Below are 25,670 nucleotides of genomic sequence, written 5' to 3'. Positions count from 1 at the left end.
AGATACTTATCCCAGTCTGTCATGTATCTCGAGCAATAAACCCTGAGCATGTTCACCAGCGATCTGTTTTTGTCTCTCAACTAGTCCGTTAGTCTGAGGATGGTAAGTAGTTGAGTGTGGGTCCCCAACGAAGGCTTTCCCGTTGTCAGACTGGAAGGTCATCGGACAACCATATCGTGATATCCAATGTCTTGTCAAATGGTCACAAGTCTCCTCCGCTGAGGCCGTTTGACATGGCACCGCTTCTGCCAACTTCGTAAAGTGGTCTATTATGACCAGTGTTTGATTATATCCCGAGCCTGCCATGCAGATCTTCTGATGGTCTATCTGCACGACTTCGTTAAACTCCGAGCTCTCTACGGACTTGAGTGAGAACATCATTTTTCTTGGATCTTTCACTTGTAAACACGCCAGGCATGCGTTCACCCATCTCTCGCAAGCCTTTCTTAACTCTGGCCAATCAAACTTGTGTAGTATTCTTTGTTGTACCCTGTCTATCCCCTGATGTCCCATTTGGTCGTGCGATCTGAATAACACTTCCGTCTGGTACAACTGTGGTAGTATGATGAGGTTATGCTTGTGTAGTATCTTCTCCTCATCTTTTCTTCTACAGGCCATCACACCATCAGCTGTGTGATAGCGTAAATCTTTTCTCTCCTTGTAACTGGCTCAAGATCTTGTAAGTGTCGTCTTCCAGATCCCCTCTCTCTTTGAATCATGTCTGGATCCATTTGGAGAGGTTGCTCGTCATCTTGTCATTCTTCTGGGCTCGTATCAGATCTGACAGTCTGTATCTCGCCTTGACGTTTTCCTTCAATGCCATTATCTGACCACTCATTTCTCTAGGACTGTAGATGTCGTCTTTCAGTTTGACGCAACCTATCCTCCTCAAGACCTTCCTGTCATCATCGGGTTTGTTCTGACATTTGAATTGCACGATAGCTCCCTGAACGGTTTCCTTGATACTGCAATTTTCTCAAGTTCTTCACCTCCGCACACCTCCTGCTGATCCAAATTATACGTTCCTGAGGAAGGGTCAGTTTGTAGTTCCCTGTCGCGGTGCCTCATTTTCTCTTCTGCCAATATCATGCATAGACTATCCTGATCATTGCTGCTCTTCTCTGAGTCTTCATCCCATTCATCGGACTCCCCGAACAGTTTCTCTTCTTCAGCATCTTCTTCTGATGTGGGCCACTCCCCGGACTCTTGACCCAATCCAAGGTGTTCGGCCTCCTCCCAAAATGTCACTTTCTTCTTTCGAACCATAGTCCGCCTTAGTATCTCTTCCGGAATCTTCTTAACTAATGACTGCACGACATCCTTGTCATCGAGTTGCTTTCCTTTCAACGAGTTCTCGCCATACGCTGCCTCATCTCTACTCAGTATTGAGACTTCTGGTTCGTCTTTATCATTGTTCCGGACAACGCGTCTATCGTCTGCTAGATTCTCAAATATTCCCCTCAAGTCCTCACCTATCTTCGCACTTCCGGTCTCTACTTGAATGAGATCGTAGCCTTTTGCCTTTAGTGTTTCCGTCACTATTTTGACTCGAGCCTTACTTCCATTGGCATCCCTCTTTTTTTCCTCAATTTGTTCTCTCTGGACGCTCCCCTGGCAATTCGGGATGATTCTCTATTGGTTTACCTGACTTGTCGAGCCACCTCGTGAGTGGAAGGCTGTCGTAAGTTTCTTTGTCCATAAAAGAGAAGCCATCTTTGATTTCTGGCTTGTCCTCCTCCCTTTGTTCCTGTCTTTCGTAGACTTCCGTCTTCTTACTCAAGCTATCGGCATTTTGATTTTTGTCCCTTGTTCTGTGTTCAATGATCTTAATGTAGCCATCCAAGCGAACTATCAATCTCCCAATGTAGCTCTGATCCATTGAGTACGTTTTCAACCAGCTGAGTGCTCTATTGTCGAACCGTAACTTGAATGGTTCGCTACCTAGGTACGCCCTGTATTTCTCTACAAAGAAGACTACCGCAAACATTTCTGCCTTGGGTGCGCCGTACTTCATTTCTGTATCACTCAAGCCTTTGCTCCCGTATGCTATCGGTCTCAAGACTGTCTTCCCGTTCCATTCCTGCTCTTGATGGAGTATGCCCGAGATCGCTACCACCGACGCATCCGTATCCGGCACTTACATCCATTTTTCCGTTGGCATACCTAGCAGAGGTGCTTCACACAACTCCTTCTTTATCCTGTGGAATGACTCTTCTGCTGCATTTTTCCACGTGAATTTCTTGCCTCTATGCCTCATGAGTTGTTGCATCGGGTACACTTTGTCCGCATAGCCCTTAATGAATTCCCTGTAATAATTCGCAAAACCCAAGAAGCTCATCAGTTGAAGCTCCGTTTTCGGTGATTTCCAAGTTAGCACCGCTTCTACTGGGTCTGGGTCTGGTCTGATGCCATGCTTATCCACCATCCTCCCTAGCTATTTAATTGAGTCCTTGAGTATATCGCACATCGATGGCTTGCATTTTAGTCCTGCTCTTTTCATGCAAGCGAACACCTCATCTGGTCGCTCGATGTGGTCCTCTAGAGTAGTGTCGCTATTACCACGTCGTCCACGTAGCACATCACCAGGTTGCCATATTTCTTCGTTACACTTGTCAATGCGTGTGCCATCAATCGTTAAAATAGAGCCGTGGCATTGCAAAGGCCAAAGGTCATCGTTTTCCATTGAAACAGCCCCAGCTCGCAAGCAAACCCTTTTTGTCCTTGTCCTGCTTCCTCAGTGGGACCTGCCAAAAAGTTGATCCTAAATCAAGAGTTGTAAAAAATTTTGCGTCCCCTAATTTTGAGAGGCTCTGATCAATCCTAGGTATGGGATAGGCATCCTTCACCGTGACGGAGTTCAGATATCGAAATTCACAACAAAACCTTAGTTGGTCGCCTTTCTTCTTAGCCATCACTACTCCACACGCCACGGTGATTTGGATGGTTCTATCATATCATGCTCTAGTAGGGTTTCTATTTATTTTCTACATGCATCCGATTTGTTAGGGATCATACGCCTCGCCCCCTCCCTGTGTGGTACCACCGACTCCTCAAGCTCTGTTTCGTGCTCAACGAAGTTACAACATCCAATGTCTACCTTATGTTTCGAAAAAACGTCCTCGTTTCGATCTAGTACGTCCTAGAAGGCTTCAAGCTATTCGTCCGTCACCTTACCCCTCAAGTGCTCTATCTCTGGTAAAACCGGTTTATCCGCTTCTAATTCCTCTAGTGTTGGTCTTTCCGGAAAATTCGAACAGCTCGAAAGTCCAGCGTCTCTCTCTGACTTAAGCGATTTCACAAGACCTGATGAATATTTTATTTTCTTCAATCTTCTCAAGGTACAAATCTTATCTCAATGATTCGGGCAACCAAGAACTTCACTTTCTTTTACATTTTCAGTCATTTCATATCGAGTTTTCACAGGAAGAGCGTATCCCAATTTCCTTCCCCTCTGGATTGTGATAGGTATATCAAGAGTATTCAACAATACACTGACGCAGAGGCCACTCTTGGTTATCGAGAAGGATCTTCCTAAAATAGCAGCACTTTGACTATTTGGATTTGGGACAATGCATATTTTTTTTGTCACTTATTTCATTATAATATTTCATCCGCACGCTTAATATTGCCGCTTCGTTTGCTTTCAGCCTTACCCTCTTACTCAAGAACACCGGTGCTTTATTCTCATTCGCCATTATCAAATTTACCGGTTTAATTACGTACTTCCTTTCCGGGTTCCAAATCCTGAACATCACATTGTCTAGATCATTGTTACATCGAAATTCCTGATGGAGTCTCTGCCTAAAATGAATTGCCCAGACTCATCTAGATTCTCCATCTCGAGGAAGCTCATCCAAAAACTGCGTTTCCCCAAGTTTAGGGCTAATATTGGTGATCTGCCTAGTACCCGCAGCGCCCCTTTGTTTGCTGCCGACAGCCGTATTCTCGAGTCTATCAAGTCGTCTTTGTCGAAGCCCATCCTTTTCCATATTTCGATTGGTATGACGCTTAATACCGCTCCTGTGTCCAATAACCCACGCAGTTGAAGCTTCTTTCCGCTTATGTCTAGTACGTGCCCAGATACGTCCGCTTCCATCCCGATATTTATCGCGTCTTTTTCTAACACGGCACAGTGTCCAATCGATCTCACTTTTAGTTCTTCTCTACCCACGTAGATTTGCCCGGCTAGGTCTTCATCACATGTTATTATTGTCTTCGTATAGATGTTTATTCCATCTACGTTTAGCATTAACTCATGTGTACCATATGCTTCCGTGTATTTATTGTCGACGCGAACTGATTTGCTGCTACCTCTTGTGAGTAGTGCCCTCACGGCTCTTGAAGTTGTTTGCGGGCTTACTGCACTCAAGTAATCTGCGTACACATCAATGTGCATTATCGTCTGATCGCTCGGTTCACTCAGGTTTCTTGTTACTTTGTGACCGCCCACTATGATTATCGACATTATTCTCACTCCAATTTTCGTTATGCCAAAGGGTTTTTCCGTCACCATTTTCAGAGTGTTGCATTTATCACCGTTTGTTGCACTCTCAATGGCTTCCGACTCTGGGATTGTTCTGCAGAGTGTTTCATTCAATTTCTGCTTCTCTATCTCCTGCCTCAGTCGTTGCTCGATTTCTTTTGTAGCCAAGTTTTGCTTCACTTTTTTGATTGCTTCTGCAGCAGCTTTCTCGTAGTTTATCTCCAGTGAATTCCCAGCCTCGGTCTACATGGCATTCTTGACTTGCGTTACTGCTTTCACCGTCTTTGTTGATAATTCCCCACTCGCTGCCTCCGTGTTCTTCAAATCAATTTTGGCTTGTCTGTTGCTCGCATTCTGTACCGCAGCCGGTGCTAATTTGTGTTTGGGATAATTTTGATTCTTCACAGCCTCCCAAAATAACGGACAGTCCATCCTGAAATGGACCTCTTGATTATAGAAGAAGCACTTTGGGCCTAATTTGATGATTAAGCCACTATAAAACTCATGTTCATCCGTTTGGCTCATGTCTTCTTTATCCGGAGCCTATCCCAGACTTTTCATGCCTTGTTTGTATGTCGTGCAATCCGCTACGTGATGATCCGGTGATCCCCAATTTGTGCTTGACCTACGTTTATCCATATCATCTCTCGGCTTGTACCATGACGACCTTTGTTGTTGGCTTCCTCCTTGCATATTCCTGCCTTCTGAGTACGAGTACTTCTTTGGTTTCATCAACATGAACTCCCTAGATTTTTGTCTCATCTCTTCCGGGGTTGGTGCATTATCTTTTGAAGGTGTATAATACGTCGCCAACATCGTTTTCAAGTCGTCTCTTTTTACCCCGTCGATAAACTTCGAGGTGATGCTGAAATTTTTTCTGTTTGTCGATTCTTCCGGATCACTCCTTCTTCTCAGGATCTCAAGATCATCCAGGAACCGATCGATTGACTCGTCGTCCTTCTGTCTTTTTTTTTCAAATCTCATCATAGCTTGGTGGCCCTTCATTCCTGATCCGAATCGATTAAATAGTATTTCAAAAATTTTATCTGCCGTATCACGTTCCTCTTCCTTCTTTGGTTCTACGCATTTCAACGCTGTGCCCTCTAGATTGCTTAGTATTGCTGTGCAGGCCTGCCTTTCGTCATTCAAGTTGTCCTGTTCTAAGTGTAGTCTCATGATTTCCACCCATGTGTCAATGCAGCCATCCGAGTCGTCTTTGAACTCTTTGGGTTTCTTGAAGGTCTTCCGGGATTTACCACTTCCTCTTTCACTCGAGTCAGTGTTCCTTGTCGCGAACGCTTCCAGTATCCTGTTCATCATCTCTCAGGTGCTTGCCCATGTCATGGCGTCAGGTGCTACATTAGTGTTCGTACTTGAGTCCTCTCGTGCATTCGTAGTGTTTGAGGTTCCACATTTCATGATGGTCTTAGACCCCCCCTGCCCCTGTGCTCGTTGCAATCCGGGGTAACAGTGTAGACTCCCGTTTATTCCGTTGCGGTTCTATGAAGTGGCGCCTTGCGGTCTATCTGCTACCAGCTTGTCTTGCGCCGTAAAATTTCTCAAGAGAGCTTCCAGTTTGGACTGTATGGCACAAGAACTTTCAGCTTGGTATTTGCTCATTGTGTCCATTCTCGACTCTAGATTCCACAACTTTTCGTTCACAGTGTCGTATCGTTGCTTCATTTCCTGCATGTCCGTTTTGATATGTTTCTCTCGTTCTTTGTCGGTGGCCTCTACCTTGTCTGACATCTGCTGTAACTTTTCTTCCGTTGCCCTTGCCAGGTTGAAACAGTTGTCTAGGTTCTCATTCTTGTTGTATCGTATTTCCTTTTTTAGCATTTGTCGATCCTCTTCGCTGCACTTCAATTTTTTGTCGATTTGCTCAAACTTTGCCATCAAGTCGCCCAGCTCAAGAGAAGTTGTTTTTTTATGGTTAGCTGTTGCCCCACGTTTGATCTGCTCGTCGTCTTGTTTGGCCTCTGTTGTTATTGCAGAAACTGTTCCAAATGTTTTGCTTGTCTCGGTCGTTGGTACCACCTCCTCATATCTTGTTTTCAAACCGACCATCGCTGCAATCCTCTCTGTGAACGACGTTCTTTTTGTTTGAGAATAATCTTTTATCTTTTCCGGTGTGATGCTTGTTGTGTCCTCTACAGTATCAATTGGTGAAAACTCTATCGTCTTCTTTTCTTGTTCTTCCGCATTCGGCATTGGTGTTGATTCCGTTGCTTTCCTTTCCACCTCGTCAACACTCTGATCTGGTGTCTCAAGATCGATTTCTATAGCAGGTACAGTTGGTCCTTCCACAGCGCTTTCTTTCATCTTGTGTTCCTTTGCGCTGATTGTGTTGACCATGTTCACAGAAAAGTTCTTTCTCATTACTTTCGGATCCGATAGTGTTGCTTTCCGTTGCGACGAATTATGATTTTTCTTTGATTCTTAAACTCTTTTATCTGCTAGCGGTACCCTGCTTCGCCTCATAATTTTTATTTACAATTTTCTTTATATACAAAATTAATATTTACAAGTTTCTATTCTAAAATTTTTTTAAAAAATCTGAAAAATATTCCTAATTCTTTTAAGAAAAAATCATTTGAGTTCGTAATCTTAACAGTATGGACCTCGCACTGTCCCAAGACATCTTTTTCGTAGTGTTGGGACGCTTCGCACTGTCCCAAGACATCTCTGTTCTAGTGTTGGGACACTTCTTACTGTCCCAAGACCTCTCACTCAAATATTGGGACGCTTCGCACTGACCCAAGACCTCCCACTCAAGTGTTCGGACACTTCGCACTGTCCCAAGACCCTTCGTCCAAGTGTTGGGACACTTCTTACTGTCCCAGGACTTTACGTCCTAGTGTTGGGACACTTCACACTGTCCCAAGACCTAGTGTTGGGACAGCTCGCACTGTCCCAAGACCTCACACTCAAGTGTTGGGACACTTCGCACTGTCCCAAGACCTCCCACTCAAGTGTTGGGACACTTCGCACTGTCCCAAGACCCTTCGTTCAAGTGTTGGGACATTTCGTACTGTCCCAGGACCTTTCGTCCTAGTGTTCGGACACTTCACACTGTCCCAAGACCTAGTGTTGGGACACCTCGCACTGTCACAAGACCTCAGACTCAAGTTCTGGGACACCTCGCACTGTCCCAAGACCTCCCACTCAAGCGTTGAGACACTCTCTGCCTAGTACCCACAGCGCCCCTTTGTTTGCTGCCGACAGCCGTATTCTCGAGTCCATCAAGTCGTCTTTGTCGAAGCCCATCCTTTTCCTGGTTTCGATTGGTATGACGCTTAAGACCGCTCCTGTGTCCAATAACCCACGCATTTGAGTCTTCTTTCCGCTTATGTCTAGTACCTGCCCTGATACGTCCGCTTCCATCCCGATATGCATCGCGTCTTCTTCTAACCTGGCACAGCAGTGTCCAATCGATCTCATTTTTAGTTCTTGTCTACCCACGTAGATTTGTCCGGCTAGGTCTTCATCACATGTTATCATTGTCTTCGTGTAGATGTTTATTCCATCTATGTTTAGCATAACCTCATGTGGACCATATCCCTCCGTGTACCTATTGTCGACGCGAACTGATTTGCTGCTACTTCTTGTGAGTAGTGCCCTCACGGCTCTAGAAGTTGTTTGCGGGCTTACTGCACTCAAGTAATCTGCGTACACATCGATGTGCATTATCGTCTGATCGCTCGGTTCACTCAGGTTTCTTGTTACTTCGTGACCGCCCACTGTCGACATTATTCTCACTCCAATTTTCGTTATGTCAATTAGTTTTCCCGTCACCATTTTCAGAGTGTTGCAATTACCACCGTTTGTTGCACTCTCAATGGCTTCCGGCTCTGCGATTGTTCTTCAGAGTGTTCATTCAATTTCTGCTTCTCTATCTCCGGCCTCAGTCGTTGCTCGATTTCTTTTGTAGCCAAGTCTTGCTTCACTTTGTTGATTGGTTCTGCAGCAGCTTTCTCGTAGTTTATCTCCAGTGAATTCCCAGCCTCGGTTTACATGGCAATCTTGACTTGCGTTACCGCTTTCACCGTCTTTGTTGATAACTCCTCACTCGCTGCCTCCGTGTTCTTCAAATCGATTTCGGCTTGTCTGTTCCTCGTATTCTGTACCGTAGCCAGTGCTAATTTGTGTTTGGGATGATTTTGATTCTTCACAGCATCCCAAAATAACGGAGAATCCATCTTGAAATGGCCCTCCTGATTATAGAAGAAGCACCTTGGGCCTAATTTGATGATTAAGCCACTATAAAACTCGTGTTCCTCCATTTGGCACATGTCTTCTTTATCCGGAGCGTATCCCAGACTTTTCATGCCTTATTTGTATGTCGTGCAATCCGCTACGTGATGATTCGCTGATCCGCAATTTGCGCATGACCTGCGTTTATCCATATCATCTCTCGGCTTGTACCATGACAACCTTTGTTGTTGGCTTCCTCCTTGCATATTCCTGCCTTCTGAGTACGAGTACTTCTTTGGTTTCATCAACATGTACTCCCTAGACTTTTGTCTCATCTCTTCCGAGGTTGGTGCATTATCTTTTGAAAGTGTATAATACGTCGCCAACATCGTTTTCAAGTCGTCACTTTTTACCCCGTCGATAAACTTCGAGGCGATGCTGAAATTTTTTCTGTTTGTCGATTCTTCCGGATCACTCCTTTTTCTCAGGATCTCAAGATCATCCAGGAACCGATCGATTGACTCGTCGTCCCTCTGTCTTCTTTTTTCAAATCTCATCATAGCTTGGTGGCCCTTCTTTCCTGATCCGAATCGATTAAACAGTATTTCGAAGATCTTATCTGCCGTATCACGTTCCTCTTCCTTCTTTGCTACTACGCATTTCAACGCTGTGCCCTCTAGATTGTTTAGTTTTGCTGTGCACTCCTGCCTTTCGTCATTCAAGTTGTCCTGTTCTAAGTGTAGTCTCATGACTTCCACCCATGTGTCAATGCAGCCATCCGAGTCGTCTTTGAACTCTTTGGGTTTCTTGAAGGTCTTCCTGGATTTACCACTTCCTCTTTCACTCGAGTCAGTGTTCCTTGTCGCGAACGCTTCCAGTGTCCTGTTCATCGTCTCCCAGGTGCTTGCCGATGTCAATGCGTCAGGTGCTACATTAGTGTTCGTACTTGAGTCCTCTCGTGCATTCGTAGTGTTTGAGGTTCCACCCTTCATGATGGTCTTGGACCCCCTGCCCCTGTGCTCGTTGCAATCCGGTTTAACGGTGTAGACTCCCGTTCATTCCGTTGCGTTTCTTTGATGTCAACTCTGGTGCCTTGCGGTCTATCTGCTACCAGCTTGTCTTGCGCTGTAGAAATTCTCAAGAGAGCATCCAGTTTGGACTGTATGGCACAAGAACTTTCAGCTTGGTATTTGCTCATTGCGTCCATTCTCGTCTCTAGATTCCACAACTTTTCGTTCAAAGTGTCAAACCGTTGCTTCAATTCCTGCATGTCCTTTTTGATATGCTTCACTCGTTCTTTGTCGGTGGCCTCTACCTTGTCTGACATCTGCTGTAACTTTTCTTCCGTCGCCCTTGCCAGGTTGAAGCAGTTGTCTAGGTTCTTATTCTTGTAGTATCGTATTTTCTTTTTTAGCATTTGTTGATCCTCTTCGCTGCACTTCAATTTTTTGTCGATTTGCTCCATTTTTGCCATCAAGTCACCCAGCTCAAGAGAAGTTGTTTTTTTAATGGTTAGCTGTTGCCCCACGTTTGATCTGCTCATCGTATTGTTTGGCCTCTGTTGTTATTGCAGAAACTGTTCCAAATGTTTTGCTTGTCTCGGTCGTTGGTACCACCTCCTCATTTCTTGGTTTCAATCCGACCATCGCTGCAATCCTCTCTGTGAACGACGTTCTTTTTGTTTGAGATTCATCTTTTATCTTTTCCGGCGTGTTGCTTGTTGTGTCCTCTACAGTATCAATTGGTGAAAACTCTATCGTCTTCTTTTCTTGTTCTTCCGCATTCGGCATTGGTGTTGAATCCGTTGTTTTCCTTTCCACCTCGTCAAAACTCTGATCTGGTCTCTCAAGATCGATTTCTATAGCAGGTACAGTTGGTCCTTCCACGGCGCTTTCTTTCATCTTGTGTTCCTTTGCGCTTATTGTGTTGACCAAGTTCACAGAAAAGTTCTTTCTCATTACTTTCGGATCCGATAGTGATGCTTTCCGTTGCGACGAGTTATGATTTTTCTTTGATTCTTGAACTCTTTTATCAGCTATCGGCACCCTACTTCGCCTCATAATTTTTATTTACAATTTTTTTTTACAATATTAATATTTCCATTCTAAAATTTTTTTAAAAATCTAAAAAGTTTTCCTAATTCTCTTAAGAAAAATTATTCGAGTTCGTAATCCTAATAGTATGGACTATTGGCTGATTTTTGATCGTTCTGACTGGTTCCTGGTGCTTTTACTCAACTGTTGCGACACTTCAAACTATCCCAGGACGTCTTTTAAGTCTCCTAGGACCCTATGCTCAAGTATTGGTACACCTCGCACTGTCCCAAGACCTCTTTGTTGTAGTGTTGAGACGCTTCGCACTGTCACAAGACCTCCCACTCAAGTGTTGGGACACTTCTTACTGCCCCAAGACCTCTCACTCAAGTATTGGGACGGTTCGCACTGTCCCAAGACCTCCCACTCAAGTGTTGGGACACTTCGCATTGTCCCAAGACCCTTCGTCCAAGTGTTGGGACACTTCGTACTGTCCCAGTACTTTACGTCTCAGTGTTGGGACACTTCACACTGTCCCAAGACCTCACACTCAAGTGTTGGGAAACTTTCCACTGTCCCAAGACCTCCCACTCAAGTGTTGGGACATTTCGCACTGTACCAAGACCCTTCGTCCTAGTGTTGGGACACTTCACACTGTCCCAAGGCCTAGTGTTGGGACACCTCGCACTGTCCCAAGACCTCACACTCAAGTGTTGGGACACCTCGCACTGTGCCAAGACCTCCCACTCAAGCGTTGGGACACTTCGCACTGTCCAAGAATACCTGCTCAAGTGTTGGGACACTTCATACTGTCCCAAGACCCCTCACTCAAGCGTTGGGACACTTCGCAATGTCCCAAGACCCCCCACTCAAGTGTTGGGACACTTCTCACTGTCCCAAGACCCCTCACTTAAGTGTTGGGACAATTCACACTGTCCCAAGACTGCCTGCTCAAGTTTTGGGACACTTGGTACTGTCCCAAGACCCCTCACTCAAGCGTTGGGACACTTCGCGCTGTCCCATGACCTCTGTTTTCTAGTTTTGGGACAGTCGGATCTCTTCTTCTTTGGTGTTGGGACACTTAGATCACTATCCCTGGTAGCACCACTTGAGCTCTAGTATTAAAATTTCCCCAAAACCCAATCTTACTGACCAAAAGTTTTACCTACTAGCCCCCGTGTAATTACCTCCCTTTATTAATCCGATGCAAGTCGAAACAAGACTTGTCAGTAAGTCTCTTGTGATCACCGATTTGACAAAAACCGATAAAACTAGTTCCGAAAACGTAGAAAATTTAAGCGAGAAAAATGATTAAAAAAACAGAAAGATGAACACACCCAAAATTCAAAGATGACCAATGTCGTCCTTTCGTTAAAAAAATATCTGGTACCTGATTGTCACGCGTTTACCTCCCCCCTACTAACGATCTTATGGGGTATTCTCCTTTCGGGTTTCAAAAACGGTCTATTTCCGATCCCCCACCCAATCTGACTAGGTTACCTACCTTAATTCGATCTTAAATTTGAATATCCTCGGGTTGCAACTCTTGTTCTGGGTCTAGAGATGAATATTTCTAGACTCTGGTTCTACTAATATAACTAAATCGACGATAACGATTGTATAGTTACTATAATGTGTCCCCCCTTTTTACAATTTGCAACTACCAACCTCTAACTTAACCAACCCTCCTTCTAACCCTCCCCACTTTTTAGCCCCACTCTTTAACACCCTTCTAACCCTCCCCACTTCTTAGGCCGAAAATTGCCTTGAGCGCGATTGGTGATAACCTCTTGAGAAAAAACCGTAGAACCTGTTTCCAAGCTCTGCTCAAGAAAAACGTATCCTCTAAACAGTGGGTATCCCCTTTTCCAATTTTACACTTATTTCCTATTAAGTAATGTGGATTTTAACGACACCCGATTGACCAAACAGAACACCCCTGTGCGTCCTTCTTTTTCTGTTCTGATTCCCTGCTCGTTGTCTCCTTGGCGTGTCCAGCACCTTTCTCCAGCACCACTTTCCCACTTGGATGGTCACCTCTTCCAGTCAAGTCTCCCAGTGGTCCGTCGATTGACCAAACAGAACACCCCTGTGTGCCCTTATCAGTTTGTTTTTGTCCGTTCAGGATGTCTCTTTGGCGTGTCCAGCACTTCTTGGGTCCGCTTCCTGAGAACCACTTTCCCACTTGGCTGGTCACCTCTTCCAGTCAAGTCTCCCATTGGTCCGTCGATTGACCAAACAGAACACCCCTGTGTGCCCTTCTCAGTTTGTTTTTGTCCGTTCAGGATGTCTCTTTGGCGTGTCCAGCACTTCTTGGGTCCGCTTCCTGAGAACCCCTTTCCCACTTGGCTGGTCACGCTGAACTTGCAAGCTATCTGAAAACCCTTAACAACGCCCCACACTCGGGCACCTATATAAAGTTGCTGATTTGATCGAAACGATCGGTCTTATTGGGAAACAGTATGAGTATACTATTTCAATTAATATAAAGGCTTGATCCACCCAATCTGGAAGTCAAAGCCGCTGTCCTTTTTATGTTTGATGGTTTTTTGTGTTCCTTTCTCTATTCTTTTTTGGTTTTTCGTTTTGCTTTTTGTTTTTTACTCGTTTTTTGTCCCCCTAGTTACCCCCCTTACTCGGTTAGCTAGGCCTCGTTCGGAGAGCGTACCAGGAAATTTTCTCGAGTTTTCTTAAAAAACTATCACGGTACAACCGGAAGGTTTACACGTTCCCGCTGAACCGTACCACCGGTACTCTAGAATGGGCATGTAGCCCGGAGCTGTGTCAAGTCGGTTTGATCCCGTAGTCTTGATGTCGTAAAAACACACAGGAGCGCCATAAAAACACTATGTAACAGTCACCTACTCGAATCACATATGAGTTTAAAGAAAAATAGGCCCTATAACCATTGGCTCAAGAGTCAGGGACACTATCTCTTGTGTTTTTCTACCTCAAACGGTCGGAGCCAATTCGGTTCACTTGCGACATGAGACTAAAACCTTTGTTGCAGCTTAAAGGCCACTACCAAAATACCCCCCCCCCCACTCTAGAAAATAAGAACGTCCTCATACTCAGTTCTCAAAATACCTAAAACACGCGAACGCCGTTTAAAACAGGGTCGGAACAATCCGTATAGTCACTTTTTATTAGACAGTGGAATTTTGATCCATTTCAGATGGATCAACCTAAAACTCTCCTTACCTCAACATAACAAAATAAAACACACTCAGGAAATTTAAATTGGGTACTCACATACCGGCACACTCTAGAATTTGAGTAATTAAAATAACAAGTAACTCTAGAGTAACTGGGGAATTAAGTTTGACTCGAGGAGTTTTAAATTAATAAATTTCAGCTTGAGAAATGAGTTTTGGGGCTGGACTATTGGGAGATTTCGGTTGTCCACCTTTCCACCGAAGGTTCATTCTGGTCCAGTACTGATTCGCTTTCTTCTCCACTTGCGATCACTCTGCCTTCTGTTAAGAATGAGACAGCTCTACTCTCTATAATCTTATATCTGGAAATTTCGACTAGCAATTTTCCGCTGTTTTTTCGACTACTTTCCCGCAATTGTAGTTCTTTTCTTCTGATATTATTTTTCGGATATTTTCAGTTGTCGCAAAAAATTGAGCATGAAATGCTCATTTCGAATTTTTGAAAAATTCCATTTCACCCCAAAATCATGTTTCTTGCGTTACTCAAGGTCAAATTTCAAAATATGACCGACTGGCACATACTGCCCGGACTCAAGATCGATGTCCTCATCGCGTGTCGCCGTCTGCCAGTGATCCCCCAGAATGTTGAGTGTTGCTCAAGATACAGTGCCAGTGGTCATTTACAGACGTTTGCAGCCCCGAAATTTTATTTTTAGGATTTTTTTTCGTATGATCTAACATTATACTGATTTTTGATTTGTGGTTTATGCCTTGATGTTTTTTGCTATACAATATCAACTCAGTTTTCTTTGTTTCGATTCTAAAGAATGTTTTGTGAACTACAGAGACTATTTCATGCAGAAGTTTTGCAATAGTTGTAGAGCATTTTTGATGTAATTATCATCACAAAATAGAAGTGTATCATCTGCATATTGAACCACTTTGCAAGTTTCGGTTAAGTTTTTGTTCAAGTCAGTTTTGTATAGGTTGCAAATTAGTGGTGCCTAAATTGTACCTGGAGGTACGCCCTGGTGAGGATAGATGCAACTGGATTCAGTGTTATTTACTACAGTATTCTGTTGTCTATTATTTATAAACTTTAAATTTATGAACCATTACAATTGTTGACCTACAGAATTCCAATCCAAATCATTCAGTTTAGTCTTTAAATGTTCCTGGTTGATAGAATCGAAAACTTTTCATAGGTCTAATAAAATTCCGGCATCGTATTTGTTTTCATTCACTGATTTGCGGAAGAATTCAGTGCAATAAAGGATTGCGTCCATCGTTGAATATGAGGCTCTAAACATACCTCAACATAACAAAATAAAACACACTCTGGAAATTTAAATTGGGTACTCACATACCGGCACACTCTAGAATTTGAGTAACTAAAATAACAAGTAACTCTAGAGTAACTGGGGAATTAAGTTTGACTCGAGGAGTTTTAAATTAATAAATTTCAGCTTGAGAAATGAGTTTTGGGGCTGGACTATTGGGAGATTTCGGTTGTCCACCTTTCCACCGAAGGTTCACTCTGGTCCAGTACTGATTCGCTTTCTTCTCCACTCGCGATCACTCTGCCTTCTGTTAAGAATGAGACAGCTCTACTCTCTATAATCTTATATCTGGAAATTGCGAATAGCAATTTTCCGCTGTTTTTTCGACTACTTTCCCGCAATTGTAGTTCTTTTCTTCTGATATTATTTTTCTGATATTTTCAGTTGTCGCGAAAAATTGAGCATGAAATGCTCATTTCGAATTTTTGAAAAATTCCATTTCACCCCAAAATCATGTTTCTTGCGTTACTCAAGGTCAAATTTCAAAATATGACCGACTGGCACATACTGCCCGGACTCAAGATCGATGTCCTCATCGCGTGTCGCCGTCTGCCAGTGATCCCCCAGAATGTTGAGTGTTGCTCAAGATACAGTGCCAGTGGTCATTTACAGACGTTTGCAGCCCCGAAAATTTATTTTTAGGATTTTTTTTCGTATGATCTAACATTATACTGATTTTTGATTTATGGTTTATGCCTTGATGTTTTTTGCTATACAATATCAACTCAGTTTTCTTTGTTTTGATTCTAAAGAATGTTTTGTGAACTACAGAGACTAATTCATGCAGAAATTTTGCAATAGTTGTAGAGCATTTTTGATGTAATTATCATCACAAAATAGAAGTGTATCATCTGCATATTGAACCACTTTGCAAGTTTCGGTTAAGTTTTTGTTCAAGTCAGTTTTGTATAGGTTGAAAATTAGTGGTGCCTAAATTGTACCTGGAGGTACGCCCTGGTGAGGATAGATGCAACTGGATTCAGTGTTATTTACTACAGTATTCTGTTGTCTATTATTTATAAACTTTAAATTTATGAACCATTACAATTGTTGACCTACAGAATTCCAATCCAAATCATTCAATTTAGTCTTTAAATGTTCCTGGTTGATAGAATCGAAAAATTTTGATAGGTCTAATAAAATTCCGGCATCGTATTTGTTTTCATTCACTGATTTGCGGAAGAATTCAGTGCAATAAAGGATTGCGTCCATCGTTGAATATGAGGCTCTAAAACCGAAATTGGGTGTTGCTGAACAGAACAGGTTATTAGATAAAAAGTAATCCTTGATTTTTTGTACTATAATTTCTCAAAAGTTTTTGAGAGCGCATCTGGGATGGAAGTTGGTCTTTAGTTTTTCGCTTTTTCTGGGTCATATTTTTTGGATATTGGGGTAACAATCGCTTTTTGAGTCTAGTTGGAACAAATTGATATTTAACAAAATCATTTATAAGAAATGTAAGGTGTGGATATATTTCATTGCATCCATCTTTCAGAGCCCAAGCTGAGAGATCAGAAGGTCCAGGTGGTTTATTTGCGTTCAAATCTATCCTTTCTTTGCTACACTCAATTTCACTTACAAACCGGAAACAAAATTTTATTTGCGCTCCTCTTTGGTCCTTGTGTTTTTGATGGTCGAATCAACAACGTTGTTAGTATATTTTTCCTCAAAAAACATCCGAGTCTAGAAAACTTGTAATTCAATACTTTTGCTATTTTGAAGTTGTTTGTTATTGCTTCACCAAACGAAATTTTCAGAAGTGTGATTTTGTTAGTTGATTTTTTTCAATTTCTTGTGTCGTTTATTATAATCAATTTATGTCTCTCAGTTGTTTTAGGGAATGAATAAGTTGGATATGAAACTATCATCTTTGAGGTTGAGTTATGGTTTGTCATTACGAATGTAGACTGTTTTAGGGGTTGCGCATATTTTCAGGCAGCTTACTACATTGGGATTTAAAACACTGAATATTTTTTTCAGAGTTATTTTGCTTGTGGAAAGACTCCCAATTAATGCTTGTTAGGGCAGTTGTAAATCTTTTTTCTGAAAATTTTGATCTTCCGTAGATAGTGCTTTAAACGGCATAGTTTTATCAATTATTTCAATTCAGACGTCGAAATAGCAGCTAAGTGGTCAGTTATAATTGGTGGAAAGAATTTCAAAGTTTTGTTCTCCGATTTGGTTGAGTTTAAATCTGTAATAATATAGTCAATCAGTGTTAGCGAATGCATTGGTGTTGATTTATTGACAAATTCTAAATTATAGGGCGCTAAAACTGTATACAAGGATTCTTTTTCTTCAGTATTTCAATAAATAATGTTGTAAACGCCCATGTGAAATGTATTTGAATAATAGCTTTGTACGAAGTCAACTGATACAGCAGGTTCTTCGACAAACTCTGTTATGTTAGATTTATATCGGTTATACGAAATTAATAGTGTTGACATTTTAGTTTTGTTCTTTGATGTTTTAAATTCTGCCAAGATGCTGTCATGTTTTTGATGAAAAATGCTTAAATCTGTGCGTAGTTTAGCGTTTAAGATTGTTAAATGAGTACCATAACGCCCCTCCTTTTGTTTTTGCGCTGGCGACTACTGATCTATTACATCGAAAGGCGACAAAATGATCACTATCTAGTGTCCATAAGTTTTATCATTGGAGTCTCAGAGAAAACATATCGCAGAAATTGTGTTTAATCCACATGTATTTACTAGTTTCTGTAAACTAGATCAATTTTTTGTTTAAACTCCTGCAATTTAGAAATAGGCTTATCGAGGAAAAACCACATAAAGCTTCAAATGCGAAAAAAACCAAAAAGATGAAATAATTTTTAAAAAAACCATATAAATCTTTTCTAATACAAACAGGTTCCGAGAAAATAATTTAAGATTTTCAAAAATAAACATAAAAAAGTTAAATCAAGGTCAAACATCAGTAGGAAAATAATAAAAAACCATAGAATTAGAGACGACAGCTAATGCGTTGAAAATCAACTGAAACAGTTTCGGAAAAAAGCAAGACCCTTCGTCTACCACCTAAAATGCTATCACGAGACCAATGTAAGAGGAACATGCAGAAACATTCTGTGAACAAATTTATTTAAGGAAAAAGCCTATGACCCTGTTGCATAACCTTGATTATCGAAAGCATAGAAGCAAAAAAAATGACATTCAATAAGTAAAACTCAAGCATCGCTCAACAAATGACTCTGCAATGATTTCAAAAATTGATTACATAAGGAAGCCATTCCATACCTTGAGGACTCAGATCTTCGTGAAACCCATTTGTAGAAACTTCTGAGGTATTATGAGTGACTGGTTTTTTCTTCTTGGGGGGAAAATTGAAAATGACACTTCCAGTTGAACTTAATTTATAGTTGTCACTCCCTATGATATGTGGTAGGGTAGGCCAATCATCGAAATCTTCTAACTCATTGACAATATTCTCATTTCTGGAAGTACCTATAGTTTGGGTTTGTTGATAAATACGCAGCGAGGAAAGCAACATTTTTTGAAGGTCTCTTTCAAAAGGTTTTCCTTTCTTCTTTAGTTAAAATCTTCGAAGCCTCAACTTCTCTGAGTTCCTTTTTGCGTTGAGCTTCAATAAGTTCCAATGGCTCTTCTTCTATTCTATTTTCAAGAAACTGTGTATTTGATAGAAGTTGAAAATCATTGAACGCATTGTCAAGCTTTGTGGCTAGTAAGGAGCTTCGTGTACTTAGTTCGCCAATTCCTTCGTGAGTTTTGATCGCATTCGTAGTAAACTCCGTAGAACATTTATCCAAATAGAGAGACATTGCTTTATCTCCCGCGAAACTCCCGCCAAACTGCATTATTCTGTAGAATTTCTTCAGGTTCCCATGGATACTTCCAAAACGGCTTTGAATCACTCGCCATATTCAACTGGAAGCAAAATCAAAATCTAGACCTCTATTACAACGATCAAAAAGTAGACAAAAAAGTATCTTTTCTTTATTATCTTTTATTTCTCTTACAATTAATTATTATTTCTTCTTTCCCCAGCAACTCTTACCTGAAATTTAGCACAATCCTACTTAAAATTTACAACAATTCTACCACGATTTGTAACACTCGCCCGGAAGTACATACCAACGGAAAATAAAGCTAGGTCTAAACACAGCTTCTCATGCTTTTAATCGTCTCTACCAAAGCCAATTCAATGTGTGGTTCATTAAGATCGGGTCGACAAAGTTGTACTGTTTAAGGCTATGGGCCAGATCGCGCAAATTAACTTAGTTACATGCAAATAGTGAGCTCATGGCTGGGTCTCAGTATCCTGTTTTTGTTCAGTAGATAAAAATCATCATATCCATTGGAGATGGATCAATTCTTTCCCTCAACTCCTAGCTTCTATTATCTGAACACGGATTTGATGTTATTCAATTCCATTCAGGACATACAGGAAGCTAAAAGTTGCTAAAAGTGAGTTTCAAGTCTCATTCCAAGACCCCTCCGGATTCTTGAATCCGGTCGAAGAGATGCCTTGTTGTTGATCGGGAAGGGTAGTAAAATCCAAATTGACCCTTCCCAATTTGTCCAATTCAACAGTTAACACCGTTAATCCTTCCAAACAAACAATTTTCTCGCTCAACAGTTACCCGTAAAATTTCTATTCTGCCATGCATTTTGGACGCCATTCTGATCGAATGTCTCAATTCTACCACTATCTGATTGCTCCAATCAAATACATTTCAAAACATTTTTAGTTTCTCAGCCCTGTGTATATCTGTCTTACATCTGTATGCACCTGTAAAAACTTGTACAAAATTTATCGAAAAGGAATGAAAATTTGAAGAAACTTACATTTGAGGAAATCGACAATTGTAATAAAGCAACATTATGCAGTATTCCGAATTATATGTGCAAAAAAAACTTACAGGAAAAAATGGAATTCATCAACAACTGCAACGGGACTAGACAAAAAGAAATGTGTGAGGCAACATCGACAATATCAAATTTTTCCGCCAAAACTTGACCATCAAGAATATCTGAGTTCGAAACATTCAAACTTTGACGACACCTAAAATTTAATATATGCTCCAGCATAATTGCACGCATCAGTTTTAAGACTTTACCAATCGATACAAATATTCATTGATACAAAAATAGTACAACCTCAGAAAGAATAGAAAAAATCCATGAGCTGAAAAAATATGAGCACCAAAATCGCAAACGCGCTAAATCCAAAACTGAACAAGTGATGTGCTACAGACGGAATTTAAAAATCTATATGACTTTTACTCAAAACTCGTAAGAGCTTGTAAAACCTATAAAGACTTCATTTGAACCAGAAAAGATAATATGGACGGAAATTACACCAGTCTTAAATACCAAGGATGCTAAATTTTGACTAACAAAATTTGTGATGCCTTGTGTGACAAGTTTGGAAAAGACACTATCAAAAAAAATGCATTTTCATTAAATTTTTTCAGCAAAATGAGAATTGGAGCCTTATTGAATGGGATAAAATACACATTATTGACTAAAAAGGTACCTCATTTCTACAAAAAAGTTTTAGAAATTAAATTTATCAACCTTACAATCTAACCCTCGAAACCAATCTAAACCGCACTTTATGATTCAAAAAAATGAGCACTTTAATTGCAAAATTTTAGTTATTTCAGGAATCAAGTGCAAGTCACAAAACTTTTGTCGTTGATAGATTTAATTACAAAATAATACAAAAAAATGGCTAGAATTTCAGCATAAAATGAATCTAAATTGTATCCATGTTGTTTTTCTATAGGTTGCCATAGAAGGATCTTTACGAAAAATGGATTAAAAATATTCCTTAAAATTTTTTATTTCCTTATGTTAAATTGCCGCTGTTCATTTTTGAATTTGTATTTTGAGTTTGGTTCCAAATATGAACTGACTTTCTGAAGAAAAAAAAAACAATTTTCGATATAATGACTACTGAATCTTGCTCGAAAGTGTAATTTTTTTAGTTCCTTTGTTCTCATCAATTGTGTTGTTCACGTTATTGATTTTTGTGTATGCGTGTAGTAGTTTATGTTTATTTTTTTAAAGATGACAATTTATTTTCCAATAGAGAAGTAAGGAAACCGGAAACACCTTGTATACCAGCTTAGGATCGGATGAAGAACCAATTTTTTTTCTGTCACAGCAGGTCTTTATTGCCCAACTCAGTTGTTTTTCAAGCAATATTATTAGATTGGATGTTTTACTGCCTTATAAGGTTGCTGGGTAGTGCAGATGGATTATGACTAAACTATTCATTAAAATTAATCGGTTTTCGATTGTCAGTTGTTTTTTCATCGATTTTATTGTTTTGATCCAGCGAGCCAATTTTCAGAATATAATTTTAACTTCTACGTGAAAGGTTAGAAATTGATCTGGAATTATCCCCGAAAATTTAACTTTAGGCTTTTTTTTCGTATCATCTAACATTATACTGATTTTTGATTTGTGGTTTATGCCTTGATGTTTTTTGCTATACAATATCAACTCAGTTTTCTTTGTTTTGGTTCTAAAGATTGTTTTGTGAAGTACAGAGACTATTTTTTTGCAAAATTTTGCAATAGTTGTAGAGCATTTTTTTTGATGTAATTATCATCACAAAATAGAAGTGTATCATCTGCATATTGAACCACTTTGCAAGTTTCGGTTAAGTTTTTGTTCAAGTCAATTTTGTATAGGTTGAAAATTAGTGGTGCCTAAATTGTACCTGGAGGTACGCCTGGTGAGGATAGATGCAACTGGATTCAGTATTATTTACTACAGTATTCTGTTGTCTATTATTTATAAATTTTAAATTTATGAATCATTACAATTGTTGACCTACAGAATTCCAAATCATTCAATTTAGTCTTTAAATGTTCCTGGTTGATAGAATCGAAAACTTTTGATAGGTCTAATAAGAATTCAGTGCAATAAAGGATTGCGTCCATCGTTGAATATGAGGCTCTAAAACCGAAATTGGGTGTTGCTGAACAGAACAGGTTATTAGATAAAAAGTAATCCTTGATTTGTTTGTACTATAATTTCTCAAAAATTTTTGAAAGTGCATCTGGGATGGAAGTTGGTCTTTAGTTTTTTGCTTTTTCTGGGTCACATTTTTTGGATATTGGGGTAACAATCGCTTTTTGAGTCTAGTTGGAACAAATTGATATTTAACAAAATCATTTATAAGAAATGTAAGGTGTGGATATATTTCATTGCATCCATCTTTCAGAGCCCAAGCTGAGAGATCAGAAGGTCCAGGTGGTTTATTTGCGTTCAAATCTATCCTTTCTTTGTTACACTCAATTTCACTTACAAACCGGAAACAAAATTTTGTTTGCGTTCCTCTTTGGTCCTTGTGTTTTTGATGGTCGAATCAACAACGTTGTTAGTATATTTTTCCTCAAAAAACATCCGAGTCTAGAAAACTTGTAATTCAATACTTTTGCTATTTTGAAGTTGTTTGTTATTGCTTCACCAAACGAATATTTCAGAAGTGTGATTTTGTTAACTGATTTTTTTCAGTTTCTTGTGTCGTTTATTATATTCCACTTCTGTCTCTCAGTTGTTTTAGGGAATGAATAAAATGGATATGAAACTATCATCTTTGAGGTTGAGTTATGGTTTGTCATTAGGAATGTAGACTGTTTTAGGGGTTGCGCATATTTTCAGGCAGCTTACTACATTGGTATTTGAAACATTGAATTTTTTTCAGAGTTATTTTGTTTGTGAAAAGACTCCCAATTAATGCTTGTTAGGGCATTTGTAAATCTTTTTTCTAAAAATTTTGATCTTGCGTAGATTGTGCGTTTAAGTTTTATCAATTAGTTTTTTTTTCAGATATCAAAAATGCAGCTAAGGGGTCTGTTATAATTGGTGGAATGAATTTTAAAATTTTGTTCTTCAATTTGTTTGAGTTTAAATCTGTAATAATATAATCAATCAGTGTTATTGAATGCATTGGTGTTGATTTTTTGACAAATTCTAAATTATAGCGCTAAAATTTTATGATAGGATTCTTTTTCTTCAGTTTTTTAATAGATAATTTTGTAGTCGCCCATATGAACTATATTTGAATAATGGCTTTGTGCGAAGTCAACTGATAGAGCAAGTTTTTCGACAAACTCTGTTTTGTTAGATTTATATCGATTATAGGAAATTTTCAATTGTGTTGATATTTCAGTTTTGTTCTTTGATGTTTTAAATTCTACCCCGATCCTGTCATGTTTTTGATGAAAAATGCTTAAATCTGTGCGTAGTTTAGGTTTTAAAATTTTGTAAATGAGTAACATGACGCCCCTCCTTTTAATTTTTGCTGGCGACTGCTGATCTATCACATCGGAAGGCGACAAAATGATCACTATCTAGTGTCTATAAGTTTTATCATTGGAGTCTCAGAGAAAAACATATCGCATAAATTGTGTTTAATCCACATGTATTTACTAGTTTCTTTAGACTAGATCAATTTTTTGTTTGAACTCCTGCAGTTTAGAAGTAGAATTTTACGTGTTTTTTGTAATCGTTTAGTTTCTCCGATATGTCATTAAATTTTACAATTGGACCTGGATTTGGTTTATGTGGCCTTTTTATGTGGCCTGTTTATGTGGCCTTTTGGTTTATGTGGACTTTTTGAGTCTAGTTGGAACAAATTGATATTTAACAAAATCATTTATAAGAAATGTAAGGTGTGGATATATTTCATTGCATCCATCTTTCAGAGCCCAAGCTGAGAGATCAGAAGGTCCAGGTGGTTTATTTGCGTTCAAATCTATCCTTTCTTTGTTACACTCAATTTCACTTACAAACCGGAAACAAAATTTTATTTGCGTTCCTCTTTGGTCCTTGTGTTTTTGATGGTCGAATCAACAACGTTGTTAGTATATTTTTCCTCAAAAAACATCCGAGTCTAGAAAACTTGTAATTCAATACTTTTGCTATTTTGAAGTTGTTTGTTATTGCTTCACCAAACGAAATTTTCAGAAGTGTGATTTTGTTAGTTGATTTTTTTCAATTTCTTGTGTCGTTTATTATAATCAATTTATGTCTCTCAGTTGTTTTAGGGAATGAATAAGTTGGATATGAAACTATCATCTTTGAGGTTGAGTTATGGTTTGTCATTACGAATGTAGACTGTTTTAGGGGTTGCGCATATTTTCAGGCAGCTTACTACATTGGGATTTAAAACACTGAATATTTTTTTCAGAGTTATTTTGCTTGTGGAAAGACTCCCAATTAATGCTTGTTAGGGCAGTTGTAAATCTTTTTTCTGAAAATTTTGATCTTCCGTAGATAGTGCTTTAAACGGCATAGTTTTATCAATTATTTCAATTCAGACGTCGAAATAGCAGCTAAGTGGTCAGTTATAATTGGTGGAAAGAATTTCAAAGTTTTGTTCTCCGATTTGGTTGAGTTTAAATCTGTAATAATATAGTCAATCAGTGTTAGTGAATGCATTGGTGTTGATTTATTGACAAATTCTAAATTATAGGGCGCTAAAACTGTATACAAGGATTCTTTTTCTTCAGTATTTCAATAAATAATGTTGTAAACGCCCATGTGAAATGTATTTGAATAATAGCTTTGTACGAAGTCAACTGATACAGCAGGTTCTTCGACAAACTCTGTTATGTTAGATTTATATCGGTTATACGAAATTAATAGTGTTGACATTTTAGTTTTGTTCTTTGATGTTTTAAATTCTGCCAAGATGCTGTCATGTTTTTGATGAAAAATGCTTAAATCTGTGCGTAGTTTAGCGTTTAAGATTGTTAAATGAGTACCATAACGCCCCTCCTTTTGTTTTTGCGCTGGCGACTACTGATCTATTACATCGAAAGGCGACAAAATGATCACTATCTAGTGTCCATAAGTTTTATCATTGGAGTCTCAGAGAAAACATATCGCAGAAATTGTGTTTAATCCACATGTATTTACTAGTTTCTGTAGACTAGATCAATTTTTTGTTTAAACTCCTGCAATTTAGAAATAGGCTTATCGAGGAAAAACCACATAAAGCATCAAATGCGAAAAAAACCAAAAAGATGAAATAATTTTTAAAAAAACCATATAAAAACCTTTTCTAATACAAACAGGTTGCGAGAAAATAATTTAAGATTTTCAAAAATAAACATAAAAAAGTTAAATCAAGGTCAAACATCAGTAGGAAAATAATAAAAAACCATAGAATTAGAGATGACAGCTAACGCGTTGAAAATCAACTGAAACAGTTTCGGAAAAAAGCAAGACCCTTCGTCTACCACCTAAAATGCTATCACGAGACCAATGTAAGAGGAACATGCAGAAACATTCTGTGAACAAATTTATTTAAGGAAAAAGCCTATGACCCTAGTGCATAACCTTGATTATCGAAAGCATAGAAGCAAAAAAAATGACATTCAATAAGTAAAACTCAAGCATCGCTCAACAAATGACTCTGCAATGATTTCAAAACTTGATTACATAAGGAAGCCATTCCATACCTT

At 39.5% G+C, this 25,670-nt stretch overlaps 2 protein-coding genes across 3 annotated transcripts in view; one reads left to right on the top strand and one right to left on the bottom strand.

Annotated features, from left to right (window-relative positions):
• Positions 1-25,670, top strand: part of LOC134845502 (plastin-3-like) — a 410,042-nt gene that overhangs the window by 117,766 nt on the left and 266,606 nt on the right. The gene's annotated exons all lie outside the window — the stretch shown is intronic.
• Positions 5,984-6,862, bottom strand: LOC134846615 (caldesmon-like). The gene has a single exon (XM_063863999.1). It carries the CDS (start codon positions 6,860-6,862, stop codon positions 5,984-5,986), a length of 879 nt encoding a protein of 292 aa, XP_063720069.1.

Source organism: Symsagittifera roscoffensis, chromosome 5 (assembly GCF_963678635.1).
Source record: "Symsagittifera roscoffensis chromosome 5, txSymRosc1.1, whole genome shotgun sequence".
Classification (NCBI taxonomy): Eukaryota; Metazoa; Xenacoelomorpha; order Acoela; family Convolutidae; genus Symsagittifera; species Symsagittifera roscoffensis.
This window is presented reverse-complemented; position numbering and strand designations above follow the sequence as displayed.

Bases quoted from the DNA above. Each gene is read 5' to 3' on its own strand.
- LOC134846615 (XM_063863999.1), bottom strand. From the start codon at position 6,862: ATGAGAAAGAACTTTTCTGTGAACATGGTCAACACAATCAGCGCAAAG.